The 14413-nt window shown below is 45.8% G+C and overlaps 1 protein-coding gene across 1 annotated transcript in view; it reads right to left on the reverse strand.

Moving 5' to 3' along the window:
* FASN (fatty acid synthase) overlaps positions 1-14413 on the reverse strand; it is a 1281817-nt gene that overhangs the window by 997060 nt on the left and 270344 nt on the right. Inside the window, exons 7-8 of the mRNA XM_044068230.1 lie at positions 6582-6697; positions 745-879 (exon numbers count right to left, since the gene is read on the reverse strand). Of these exons, the coding sequence (XP_043924165.1) occupies positions 745-879; positions 6582-6697 (251 nt within the window). The remainder of the gene's footprint in view (positions 1-744; positions 880-6581; positions 6698-14413) is intronic.

Raw genomic sequence — 14413 nt, forward strand, 5'->3', positions numbered from 1 at the left:
GCACAACAGCTCTAAACCGCACTGACAGTTTCAGCTAAAATAGGCTGCTGCATGAACATCAAGGAATAATGCGATTCCACTTAGCTGAGATCATGTAGCCAATAAAAAACACAGCTATACAGTAATAATTAAGGTCAACTCAATTCACTAATGACCTGAACAAGGATGACTGGTCATTGCTCATGTTGTTTGCCACTATGCCTGCCAAACTTCCCCCAAATGGACTTGAGCACTATTGGGTGTCACAAACATAAGGGTGAAACCCATTCAGATGGGCAGCAATCTGGGCAGCCAAAGGAGTTTTGCACTCTTGCTGGCATCCCAGCAGCAAAGGTTTATTTGCATGTATTCTAACACCTCCCTCAGGTGGAAAATGCACAACCCACAACATTACAGGGGTCACTACACCTTCTCCCATGCATCCACAAAAAACAATGCCACATACCCAAGCTTGGTACATGGAACGCCTGTCCTAAAACGATCCCTTATGTAATTGCCCTGAGGGACTGTGGCATTGGACAGCTCCAGTCTGCCCCCTTCCCTGAAAATCGTATTACAATTCTCTGTGCCAACTCCAATGGATGCCGAAGCGTCAGAATTCAAACTTTAATAGACTGGGTTTATTCCTCTACAGAAATTAAGATGGCAACTGGCTATGGGTATTTAAATCAGTCCCACGAGTTGTAAAAGACAGCAGATAAAACTGCAAAGAACCAGCTATCATCAGTGTTTAGCTACAATTACCTTGGCCAAAGCTGCTAATCCAGAGGCCGGTTCTGGATGTCCCATGTTTGATTTTGTAGATCCAATCAAAAGAGGTGGGCGCTCTCCCATACAGAAAACATCAGTAATTCCATTCACCTCCTGTGGGTCCCCAACCTAGGAAAAGGTATAAAAAGGACTGATTAACAGGTGTAAAAAGCAAAGTGCGTCAAACAGCATCCTTAAACTTTGGGAAACAAAATCTTTACACTTGTATCGCTAATCAATGGAGGCCCATAAAACAGGCCTTTTGTTCTGCAAAGGCAAAGTGAGCGAGGATGGTATAGTGCACCACAGTGAACCAGATTAAGTACACTTATTGTATTTTCAGTTTACAGTATGAATACAACAAGCCTTACACAATGTAGTGGAGAGGGCTGAGAGCTTTACATACTACAGCAAAGAGTATGTACTTATGACACTGCATTTAATGGACTGTACCTCAACTAGAAAGGTCTGAAAAGCTTGGTTATTTTAGGATTATTTTGATCCTCCATACATTATGTCAACCTAAACTGACATATAGAAGTTCAAATGTTCTAGTACCTTGCATTTTTTTTTACATACATTATCAGCAAGCTTTAATGCTGTTGTTCATAAACAAGTCTCCTAAGCAAAAACTATGGGAGTGGAAGGGTAACCTTTCCCAGTCTTGCACAGTACCCACTATAGCTTACTACAATACCAGCTTTATTCTGTATCCTGCTGGGAGTATCAACAGAATGATTCTACTACTGCTGAACTGGCTCTAGTCAGTCTCACTAGGTCCCTCTATTCTACATACTTCAGTCCTATTTGCACAGGAAGTTTTAACCCCCACCCCCCCAAATTACATATACTTTCCTTTGCATCATGCTGCACAACAGAATCTTATACCAGATGCATCCAAGTCAGAACCTTCAACCAATGAGCATCAGACAATTCTCTACAACTCTCTCCACCCATGATGCCTGGTCTCAGATAAACTCATTTCTCTCCTACCACTCAAAAGCTCTCCAGGACCTCAATTACAAAATACTCCAATTCTTTCTAGGTGGCGGATACTTAAACAGAACCACAACGGCTGGTAAAATATCTCCTCGTTACTATCCAGATGTATCTGGTAGTTTGAACAAGAGTGAAATCTTGTGCAGTTTGACCTTCTCAAACATGTATGCACACACAATATAGCAAGTAAAGATCATTGTTGCTTACTGTAACTTAGCTGACAGAATGTCTATGCCCTCTAAAATGCCATAGCTCCCCAATGATACCTTAACAGCTCTATGGGTAAATCATTTTACCCTCCCTTCCCCCTCACTTGTACACCAACTGTCCATCAGTTTAGTTTTACCTCCTACCACAAACAAATTTTGGAACAGGCCGATTGAAGGATGGGAAATCAACTTTTATAAAAAAGTTTTCTGAGATAAGGGCCTCTTTCCTCAGATAATCACTGTTAACAAGTGTAAGTCAAACTGCAAATAAGTCATGAACTTACTGCTAGGCTCTTTAATCAGCCAAAATATCTGATTTTATTTGTTAAGACTGAAAGGAAGGTGGCATCACACAGTTACATTAGAATAATAAACATAAAAGTAGATTAAGCTCAAGAATCATAATGTTTGTGAATCAGCCACACACTTCTACCCACCCAGCTGATTCTAAAGATAAATACTCAGAGCACAGCTGGCCTCTCCACATCAAGGTCACAAGGACACCAATAAAAAAGGGAAAGCAGTCTATCATATTATATACAAAATTGTAACCACAGGTTTCAAACCAAGGAGAAGTTGTAGTAATTTTATGTGGGAGGGGAAGAGGGCAAGAGTTACTTGGAATAAGCTGATCCTTCCAATAAAACAAGGTTTAGGTTTACGTGATTTGAAGGGATATTTTAGAGCTACACAATTAAGGTTCAGATGTACATAACACAAGCAGAAGGTTAGAATTCAAAGTGGAAAGGGATGATGAAGCAAGAGGGAAGTTCAAGAAAGTGAGACCTTTCATGAATGTGATATTCTGTATGGTTCTTAAGGATCTGCATACAAAGTACTTCAATAACCAAGCCAATACAAGAACAGAGAAAACATTTTGCCAACAGGGATAAATGCAAGTAAGGGTACAACAAATAGGTAAGAGGGGGCTGGAATACCTGGAGTAACCTGGCAAAGGAATCAAGCTATTGGGATCAATTTACTCAAACAGGAAAGGTAATTAGAGTGGGATGAGGCCAAGAAGCCATTTGGATTGCAGACTAGAGACTGCCCTCCCTACCAGGGCTTGATCTCAGTACAGGAAATGAGAAAGGGATAGAGGAATTTTAAACTAAAAGACCTGCTCTGTAGACTATCTGAATCTAGAACAGAAGCAGCTGTTAAAGGGATAATTAGTAGGGCATATAAAAGACCACATACCTAAGAATGGGAGAAGGTTAGAAAAGACTGGGAAGAGACTGGAAAAGTAATTTACAAGAAAATGTGAAGACATATGTATACATCTCCCAAGTATGCAACCAAGTCCAGAAGGTTTAGGATCTTTGCTTGGAAAGGTCTGCATAGATAATTCTAATACCCCAAGCAGACCTCAAAGAATTCTTCCTCAGGTACATAGCAAATGTTAAAAGGTACGACTGAAACAAGGTAAGCTCAGATGGCTTTGTGGAAACACGTTTTTGGAGTGCAGGGAGTTGGCAGACTTTAAAAATTCCCTACAATTACTCCATCAGAAACACTGGGTAAGCTAATAGATAAGGAAAGAAGTGAGCTGGGATACAGGATCCAAGCTGCCTAGACATAGCAAAGACTTTTTTTTTTTTTTTTGCAGCCAACAGAGTTGATCACTAGAGAAAAGAAATCAGTACACACATCAACTGTGGCTGGGTACTGATAAGAGATAACAGAACTGGAAGAGTGATCTTTATATTACATAAATGGAAATTGTGAGAATACATACACAATAATGTTCAGGGGGAGGGGGACTGAGGTTTAAGAGTAGACAGGAATTCAGCATTTTTTTAAAATGTTGGTACTAAACAGCAAAAAATATGAGGTATATACTGTAATTAAATGGAAAAAAAAGTGTTAAATGGTTTATTTTTCTATTAACGTACATCCAAGTCTTAAGAGATACTTTAATCGTGGTTTTAAATAGGCACCAAGGATGCGCATATACAGTCACGTCATGAGAGGTCTATAATGGTCAGAATGAAAGTGGAAAATAAATGCTAGAAATAGGACAATGCCTCCCTACCCACACTTACTGCAAAACTGTAGGAATGAGCAAGAAAAGTTTCAGGAGGTTGGTGGGATGGAGTCAATTCTGTACAGATACTTATTGAAAACATCTGCAAGATCATCTTTAAACTGTCAAGACCTTCTGGATGCCTCTTCTAGAAGCAGCTATGATCTCCTTCAAGGCTACTTCCCTTTGTCAGTACAGAACTGTTGGGGAGGAGTTCAGCTTTATGGGTATCTTCAAAAAGGAAATACAACAGCCTCTGGATAGGTTTCTTATCCACTTGTCAGATGTGATGGACAGCCACACTAAGTTTAAGGATGGACAACTGCAGAATGCCTCCAAAATTAGAGGAAAATTGGGAAGCCCTTCAGGATTCATAGGGGCAAAATTCTGAAAAGGATTACCCTGAACCCTGGTGGAGAATACCTCAGCCTCTCCGGTGGCTGCCAGATTAAGTCTTTCCTTCCCAACTCACCCCTGTCCTGAAGTAGTCTGCTCTGGGGCTGTTAGAACTTATGAAACTAAACATTCTTGGCTCCTTTCTGGTACCACTGGAATGTTCGAAGAATTGCCAAATTTACCCTAACAGTTCTGAGCATTTTGCCCTCCTGATCACAATGTAATGGTTTCTCTAACTTGTAGCCTGAACAAGGCAGTGCTGTTGAAGGCAGTATTGGACACCTTCTTGAAGCGGTCTGTGAAATCTGTAAGGTGTAGCCAGACTCATCTTCTCAGCCAAGCCAGAGTCCACCACTCTCACTGCACCATCTACAGCATTGTGGATTAGATGCATGGTTAGTGATGCAGTACTGAGTTACCTCTGTTTCCAGCTGAGACTGTAGTTCAGCACGGGCAATTGTTTTCAGAGTGTTAGCAGTTTCCTTTGGTATTTCCCTCAATCTATTTGTGCCATGTAGTTTTTAAAGGCTTTTACAGTGAAGATATTTTATGCAAATATGCACTTCCTAAGCCCATCCATCATCCTGGACTCCACCTGTACAGCAGAGGTTTATGGGTAAGAGGTAGAGCTTGAGGATTTCATTGCCACATGAAGGGGTCAAAGATGAACAAAGTCCAATGGTTCCAGTGTCAGTACAGAACAAGAGAAATCAATTGCTGCCTTTATATTCTGCCAACTACAGACCCTGACAACCTCCTAAAGGTGTAAACATGGGGAAAAAAAATTACCCCCCCCCCCCCCCAAAAAAAAGGAGTACTAATCTGTACTCTGGAAGCTAGGCCTAGCCAAAAGTCGAATTTAGCAACTTACAATGAACTTCTCTCATACTGCAGCAAGACAAACTATACAGGTGTTTACCTCTAGATGGGAGGGTGCCTAAGGGGAAAGGGTGCCAAGCTCTGGTCATTGATGTTGCAGAGGCAAGACATCCATCTGCACTGCTGGAAACCCAAGTTCAGGTACAGACCTTTACAAGTGGAAGGGTCAGCTTGGACAGGAACAGATGAAGTAGCAGCACGCAGCCAGCTCTTGTACCCTGGGAAGGATAATTAAAGGCAACTGCCAGCTTCGCAACCTCTGATTAGGCAGGCTGGCAGTCTCGCAAGCCACTCCTCTAAAGTGACAGAAGTGTCCATTTCTTGATGTGTGGATGCATATGGACATCACTGCACACACTACTCTCCCTCAGTAAGAGATCCTGACTGACCATGAATAATGGCTCCTGTCACCTGGTATGCAACTCCCCAAACTCTACACAGTGTAGATCACAAGGCAGACACTTTAATGGCTGCTCCCCTACCACCAAGCCTCTCTAAAGGGAATGTTTGATTGTCCAAAAGGGATCGATGGATTAAGACGGTCACTGACCAGACAAGGGAATCAAGAAACAGCTAGAGATTAAGTGATGGCTGGGTGAGAAAGGAAAAGCTTATAAAATCCAAATGTCAGTTCAGTGCTGTGCAGCGAGAAGCTATGCTTGCATGCACATCTGAGGAAAGCTCTGGAGGTCAGTTTGGAAACCGAATGCCTAGTCTCCTCCTAATCCCTGCAGTATATTACTGCACTGGTAACTCTGTGATAATCATGTAAGCTTCATACATTCAGACTGTGGAGACAAGGACTGAACCCTGCATCTATAAACACATGGATCTGATCAATAGCACTCCTAAAGAATGCCCTGCAAACCACAACATACACTGCTACAAAACTGAAGTCAGTTCTTTAGAATGGTGAGCTGAATACCATGGGAAAAAGTTATCAAACTGGCAAACTGTACACCCATATAGGTGCAAAAGTAGTTTTTCCACAACAGATCTGCAGTACCAGTCCCTCAACTTCCAAGCTTAAACATTTGTGAAATTAGTGGAATCAAGAGGAAATTACTTCTGGTGAAGCAACTAACAAGTTCGTAACAAAGCTAAGCGACAAAAGCTTGTGAAAGCAGTCAAGTAGATAAAAGAACTACACATCAAGTTATAAAGAGTACTGTTCAGACAGCTCTAATCCTGAATGCAAAACTAGCACAATTCTTTAAACATATGGGACAATGAACTCTGTGTCTAACATTTTTACACAAAGCAAAGCCAACATGATGCATTATTTCATAGTTAAGTTAATTAGTACCAAAATGGAAACTTACCTTTGTGCCTGTACCATGGGCTTCAATATACTCAACATCTAAAGGAGAAAGTGCCACTTCTGCATAGAGGGAACGCATCAGCTGCATTTGTGCTTCTCCAGAAGGGAATGTCACACCTGTGTGAAGACAAAGCCATAATCATTCACTTCTAACCACAAACATTTAAAACATTTGATGCCCAAGAAAGTGAGTTTTGCTCTTGGCCAACAGTACCTCGCATACAGCAGAGAAAGTACAGTTGTGTACACTTAGCATACATGGAGATGTTAGAGTACTCACTGTTACAGTCATCACATTTGGGTTATCTGCCTGCAAGTAGCCCTCAGCCAGTCTGAATACCAGAGTCCTTGGATTTCTGCATCGGGTGCAGTCGCTTCTTCCAGGACGTCAGGTCGTCAGGGGTACAAAACATGCAGCAGATGCCATTACAGCAGTTTCTCTTGCCCCAGATGTCAGGTGCCCCCACAAAAGGAATCAATTATATGGTATGGAACACCCCCAGCAAAAAGCAAACACACATGATATAATATATGCCAAACAAGAAGGAAAAGTAGAGCCAAGAGAAGTCAGGGGGGCTGGAGGGATGGTAACCAGGACTGCAACAGTGAATACACTCAAATATCTACATTTATGGTAAGTGTACACAACTGTACTATGTGCTTCGTGTTACTGTTGCAGTCATCACATTTGGGTGGATTCCCAAAGCTAAGGAAGGGTGGAGGCCATTAAAGAGCATTGGGGCTAGCAATAAGGCCCTGTAAGACTGCTGTGGCAAATCCAGCTCTGGATTTTGAAAATATAGGCAGGTGGTAATGCTTAGTGAAAGTATGTACAGAGCTCTAGGTAGCAGCGTCCAGGATATCCCTGGTAGGGACTCCTCTGAGAAATGCCGTAGAGGTAGATGCAGCCTGGTGGAATGTGATCTTATCCCCTGTGGGGAAGGTTTTCCGTGATGCTTGTAGCAGAAATGGATGCAATGGGCTATCCATTTTGAAATGGTTTGCTTTGAAATGGCCTTCCCCTCTGCCCCTGCAGCAAAGCCAACTAAGCAGCTGGTCTGATTTTCTGAGAGTCTAAGTTCTTTCCAAACAGAATCTAAGCTGTCTGGGCACATGCAGTATCTTTCCCCCTTATTTTGAGGATTAAGGAAAAAAAAGTAGGCAAATGAATGGACTGGTTTAGAGCCACACTAGACACCACCTTGGGCATAAAGAATGGATTAGTCCTGAGGGAAACCCTATCCGCATGGAAGATAATGAAAGGTTCCACTGCCACGAGGGCCTGCAGATCAGACACTCTTTTTGCTGAAGTGATGGCTAGAAGTAAGGCTGTTTTCCAAGAAAGGAATTTCAACTCTGCTGTAGCAGCTGGTTCAAATGGGGGAAGACTGAGTTTTTCCAATACAAAGTTAAGGTCCCAGGCTGGAATGGGAGCTCTCCTGGGGGGTGGGGGGGCCTTAAATTTTTGGCCCTTCGAAGGAATTGTTTTAGCAGGGGATGAGAGAAAAGGGGTGGCTCAGTATTATAATGTGCTGAAATGGCAGAGGCATGAATCTTAATTGAAGAGAAAGCTACGCCCTTGGAGCATTTCTGTTAAATAATCTAAAATATGAGGTAAGCTGGGCACCGTTGCGCCCATCCCCCTGAGCCTGGCTCCGGGAACAGTATCCTTTCCACTTTTCTGAAGAGGATTTTCTAGTACTAGGCCTCCTTGCCTCAAGAATGACATCCAGTACCTGCTTACTGAGGGTTGCTAGAGGTGAGCTCAGGGAATTGGCCAAGCTGCAAGGTTCAGGGTTTGTAACTCAGGGTGCAGAATCTGGCCCATCTGCTGGGACAGCAGGGAAAAGGTCTGAGGCAGGTGCCATGGTTGCATAACTGTCAGACTGAACAAAAGGGTAACCCGTGCTGGCGTGGTCAGTCTGGAGCAATCAGTATAGTCCTTGGCTCGTCCCGTTTGATCTTTAGTAGAACCTTCAAGAGGAGAGGCAGAGGTGGGAAAGGCATAAATTGAGAGGCTTTCCCAGGTAAAGGACAGGGCATCCACTTTCCAAGCTTGATTGTAGGGAGTTCTGGTGCAGAATTTGTTAAACTGGTAGTTCTGAGGGAGGCAAACAGGTCTACCTCTGGTGTCCCCCATTTGTTCAAGAGCTTGAATATTTTGGGTTTCAGTTTCCATTCGTGTGGGTCCATGAGATTTCTGCTTAAGTAGTCTGCCAGTGAATTTAGCTGGCCTGGCAGGAATTAAGCTTGCAGGTTCACTAGGTAGCTCAAGGCTGTGTTCCACAGAGCCATGGCTAGTCTGCAGAGTGGGTAGGAATGGGCTCCCTCCTGCTTATTTATGTACCACATAACTGTGATGTTGTCTGTCTTTACCAATAGTGGTCCTGGAAGAATAAAGTCTTTGAAGGCTGTCAGAGCATTCTGTACAGCTAACATTTCTTTTTGATTGATATGAAGGTGCATCTGCTTTGGGTTCCATTTACCCTGAATTCATTGCCCTGTGAGCCTCCCATGCATAGTCTGATGCATCTGTTACGGTTTGGGCAGCAGGGGGTAGAGTGAAAGGGAGTCCCTTGTTGTGGTAGCAGGCCTCTGTCCACCAAAGGAACTCTTTCTGCTCTTAGACAAGGAATGATAGGAATCATTGTTTCCAGGTCCTGAGAATGTTGACACCATAGATATTTTAGATACCATTGAAGTTTCCTCACATGCAATTTTGCATACAGAATTAACAGAATGCAAGAGGCCATGAACCCCAAGGCTTGCAGATTTTCCTTGCAGATAGCTGGGTTTTTGCGGCCAGTAGGTTGAAGTAGGTTATCAAACTTTTTTCTCCGGAGTGAGGAATGCCATCTGGGAAGTTGTGTTCAAGCTTCCTCCCAAGAATACATTCTGTTGGCAGGTACTAGGTGTGATTTCTTCTCACTGATGGTGTACCCTGTGAGGTTAGAAGTCTATTTATAAATGCCAGGTGCTGTAATAGTTCTAACCTTCTGCCTGAATGAGGCAATCGTCTAAGTATAGGTAAATCTGAATATTGCTCTGCCTGCAAAAATGCAATGGTTGGAGCTAGGCAATTTGTGAATACCCTGGGCACAGTAGATAAGCCAAAGGGAAATGCAAAGAACTGATGCATGGAGCCCGCCCTGAAACGTAGGTATGGTCTGCAGGATTCCCTTACTGAGATGTGCAAGTAAGTTTCTTTTAAGTCTAGGGTTGCCGGCCAGGCATCCTTAGCTAGCCTAGGAAGAAGCCGTTGAAGAGTTAGTATTTTGAATTTTGGAACCACCAGAAAGGTGTTGAGAATAGACAGGTCCAGGATAGGATGCCAGGAGTTCTCTTTTCTGGGAACCAAGAACAGCCTTGAATAAAAACCTTGTCCCCTTTGTGCTGATGGGACAGGTTGAATAGCCCTGACACTAAGGAGAGAGAGAATAAGAAGTTATGTACTCACCATAACGTTCCATCTGAGTAGGTGACTTCATTTGTCTGCAACCTTTGGGTCTTGGATCTGACTTCGGATCCGAGCCGGCAACTTATTTTACAGCTTATGGATGTGAGCTCCTAGCTCGTCCCCTTACCCATAACTCCCTGCCAACCCTGACTGACCTCAGATCAAGTCTGCCCTTATACCAAATCTCAGACCAAAAGTGTCCCGAAAGGGACCAAAGAAAGGACATTCAAGAATAGACTTCTGAAGGCCAGGGGGAAGGAGGGGGGGATGGTTGCAGACAAATGAAGTCACCTACTCAGATGGAACGTTATGGTGAGTACATAACTTCTTAATCTGAAGTAGGGACTTCATTTGTCAGCAACCTTTGGGACAGAGTCCCCAACTACCTGAATCTTGGGCGGCCATCATGGAAGGATGTTCCGGAGCACTGCGGAGCCAAAGGATGCTCTCCGTCTGGAAATAACGTCCAGCTTATAATGGTTGATAAAGGTATGAGATGAGGCCCAAGTGGCTGCAGAGCAAATATCATCCAAAGGTACTCTAGATCTAAAGGCAGCAGAAGTACATATGGAGCGAGTAGAATGCACCCGTACTCCCTGAGGTGCGGGCCTCTCCGAAGTTTCATAGGCCAGAAGAATACACTGTGAAATCCATCGTGATAAGGTGACCTTAGAAATAGATTTATCTAGATTGAATTTGGCAAAGGAAATGAACAACTGATTGGATTGCCTGTGAACAGCAGTCCTATGAATGTAAAAGAGCAGTTGTCTGTGCATGTCTAAGGAATGCAGCTTGCATTCTCCTTTATTCTGGTACTTAGGGAAGAAAACTGGCAGGTTAATGGACTGATTGATACTGGTTTCTGAGGCCACCTTAGGAAGAAAGGAGGGATTGGGTCCTGAGGTACACTCTATCCTGATGAAAAATCAAGTAGGGAGGTTTCGCACAAAGGGCCTGAAGTTCGGAAACCCTTTTCGCTGAAGTGATAGCGACAAGGAACGCCATTTTCCAGGAAAGGTATTTAAGTTCGGCCGAGGCAGCTGGTTCAAAGGGAGGGGCAGTCAAGGCTTGAAGGATTAATGATAGATCCCAAGGGGGTATAGCTTCCTTGACAGGAGGCCTGAGCAGGAAAGTACCCTTGAGGAAGGTTTTACATAATTTCGCAGTCATCAAGGGGCCTGTCTCGTGTCCCCCATGGTAATGAGAAATGGCTGCCAATTGAACCTTGACTGTAGAACAGCTAGCTCCCCGTGAGAAAATCCAAGACGGACGGCAACGAAGCCGTGAAGGGATCTATGTTATGGTGTTCCGCCCAGATGGAAAAACACTTCCATTTACTGTGATGGACTTTTCTAGTGGAAGGTTTATGTGCTGCCACCAAGATGGCTTTAACTGGTGAAGAGATGCCGGGAGTCCTGACTAAGAGTGGAACTGGAGCAGCCAAGCTGTCAGCTTCAGGTTGTCCAGATTCGGGGTCGGTAGACCTAAGGGATGGGATATTAGCTCTGGAATGGGATCCAGAATACAGGGAGGATTCACCAGATGAGACCACAGGTAAGGGAACCAAGTTTGACGAGGCCAGAATGGGGCAATGAGGATCATTCTGCTCCCCAACCGAGAGGCTTTCTGTATAAGTTTCAGCATCAGGGGTAGAGGAGGATAGGCATAAAGTAGACCGGGAGGCCAAGCATGCATTAGAGCACCTCTCAGGGTTTCCCCGAAGGGGGGAATCAGAGCGAAGAAGCTGGAGCATTTCGTGTTTGAGGGAGTGGCAAAAAGATCGCAGCAGGGTTGCACCCATTCGGCAAAAATCCGCTTCGCTACCTGGGAATTGAGAGACCACTCGTAAGGGGAAAGAATAGTGCGGCTGAGCTTGTCTGCCAGAATGTTGGACTGTTACGGAATGTGCGTTGCGATAAGGAAGCGGTTGGTGGAGATCGCCCATTCCCACACCCTCATGGCCTCTCGACAGAGGGTAGGACCTGGTTCCCCCCTGTTTGTTGATGTACCAGACAACTGACATGTCAGTCTGTATCGCAATAGTTCCTACGGGGAGAAGGTTCTGAAGTGCTTGCAATGCCAACAGCACCGCCCTCATCTCCAGAACGTTGATATGCAAGGAGGTCTCTGTTTCCACGTGCCTTGGACCCTTCTGCCTGAGCAATGCCCCCCCACACCAGAGGCGAGAGGCGTCCGTGGTCACAATGGCGAGGGGAGGCAGCGTGCAGAAGGGTCATCCCGTATGGAGGTCCGGGGACTGGAGCCACCATAAGAAGGCCCTCCTGCAAGCCCTGCTGAGTGAGATAGGGTGACTGAGGGGGAGAAACTGAAAAGGACCATTGGACTAAAAGGGTCCACTGTGGCACCCTCATATTCAGACGAGCGTATGGAAGAAGAGTTATTGCTGCTGCCATGGAGCCTAGCGCCCTCAGGACCACTTCCGCCTGTGGGGCTTTTGCCATGGAGCCTAGCGCCCTCAGGACCAATTCTGCCTGTGGGGCTTTTGATTGGAGGATGGCCCGCACATGGTCTCAGATTTTGACGTCGCTCCGAAGTGAGGAATGCTCGCAGACTTCTCATATCTAGTTTGGTCCCTATGAAATCTATCACTTGTGTTGGAGCAAGGGAGGATTTGTCCACGTTGATCGTAATGCCTAGATGGGGAGCTAGCCGGAGAAAGTGATTTCTGGCTGCGCAGAGTAGATGCCTTGTTGGGGCGGACAGGAGCCAGTCGTCCAGGTACGGGAAGACCTGCATTCCCTGGAGTCTCAGGTGGGCTGCTATCACTGCTAACACTTTGGTAAACACCCTGGGGGGCTGTGGTGAGACCAAAGGGAAGGACCCTGAACTGATAGTGACTGGCTCCCAGCCAGAAGCGGAGAAACCTCCTGGATCGTCTGTCCATTAAAACGTGGAAGTACACATCCTTGAGGTCTACTGAGCACATCCAGTCGCTCTCACGCAAGAGGGGGGGAATGGATTAAAGGGTGACCATCCGGAATTTTTCTTTGGTTACTGACAGGTTCAAGAGTGAAAGGTCGAGAAAGAACCTGGAGTAAAACCCTAATCAGAGTTGATCTGGGGGGATGGGCCGGATGGCTCTTTTTTCTAGCAGCTGATGAATTTCTGCAGTTGCCGCCTCCCTCTGATCGGGTGGTACATTGGGGAGGTTTTTGAGTCTGGGGACATGGTGCAGTGGAATTTTGTAACCTCTGGATATGATACGAAGCACCCAGCGATCTGACGTAATGGACTCCCAAGCCGCCAGGTGCTTCGAGAAGCACCCCCCAACTGCCTCCAGAGTGGAGCAGTCAGGCAACCCCTCAGGGCTGCTGCATGGGCCGATCAGAGAAGGTTTCCCTGGACCCAAAATTTCTCTGGGCTCCTCTGCCTCTAGGGCGGCGTCCTCCCTGTCCTCCTCTGCCATGGAAGGACTGGTTGTCCGGAGCAGGATGGGAATGTTGCGATTTCTGGAACCACATCTTCTTCTGTCCCTTTTGGTTCTTGAAGAAGGACCTCTGGGGAGCAGAGAAGCTGACTCCGACGGCAGACAACGTCTTCCCGTCCTTTTCGCTCTGGACAAGTGTCTCGAATGGTCTTGTCAAACAAGGCAGAACCATCAAAGGGGGCATTCGCAAAGGATGCCTTAAAGGGCTGCGCAAAGTCACAATGTCGGAGCCAGGCCTGACGTCTCATGACTAGAGACGCTCCTCTGGCTCTAGCGGCTCCCTCTGTGGCGTGGGACAAAAGCCGCATAGAGGTATTTGAAACAGATCTTAGAGTGGCCATACGAGTGGAGTACAACTGCTTGTCCTCCGCCGACATGGACTCTTGGGGGGAAGCAGGATATTCTTTGATAAGATCTCGCTGCATCCTGATGACATGTGCCATGTAGTTCAGGGACCTTACTGAGAAGGTCGCTGAACTAACTACCCGCTTCCCGAGGCGATCCATTGAGCGGGACTCCTTGCTCTGTGGATGGACCGAGGGGCTCTCCTGAGCCAAATCCCTCTTTGTGGCTGCCACCATCAACATGGCATCTACGGGAGGACCCTTGCTCCAATGGGACCAGTCTGCAGGGGGACACAAAATTCTATCCGGGCATTTGGAGACTGGCTCCACAGTGTCCGGCTCCTTCCATGCCCTGGTGGTGATAAGGTCCACCAGGGGGTCGGCTGGAGGGGACACCCAAGAGGTAGACGGGCCTGCTTCGAATGCCTCCAGGAACACGGACTCGTCGGAGGAAGCCTTGGGGGCAGACCACCCCCCCCTGATCCTGAGCATTTCCATGATGTCTCCAAAGGAGACATCCTCGGGGGGTGACCTTGGGGAGCTTTCCCCTTCATCCAAGTCCGTGTCCTCTGTTAAGGACTCGG

Source organism: Protopterus annectens, chromosome 4.part0 (genome assembly GCF_019279795.1).
Source record: "Protopterus annectens isolate FY-2018-M chromosome 4.part0, PAN1.0, whole genome shotgun sequence".
Classification (NCBI taxonomy): domain Eukaryota; kingdom Metazoa; phylum Chordata; order Ceratodontiformes; family Protopteridae; genus Protopterus; species Protopterus annectens.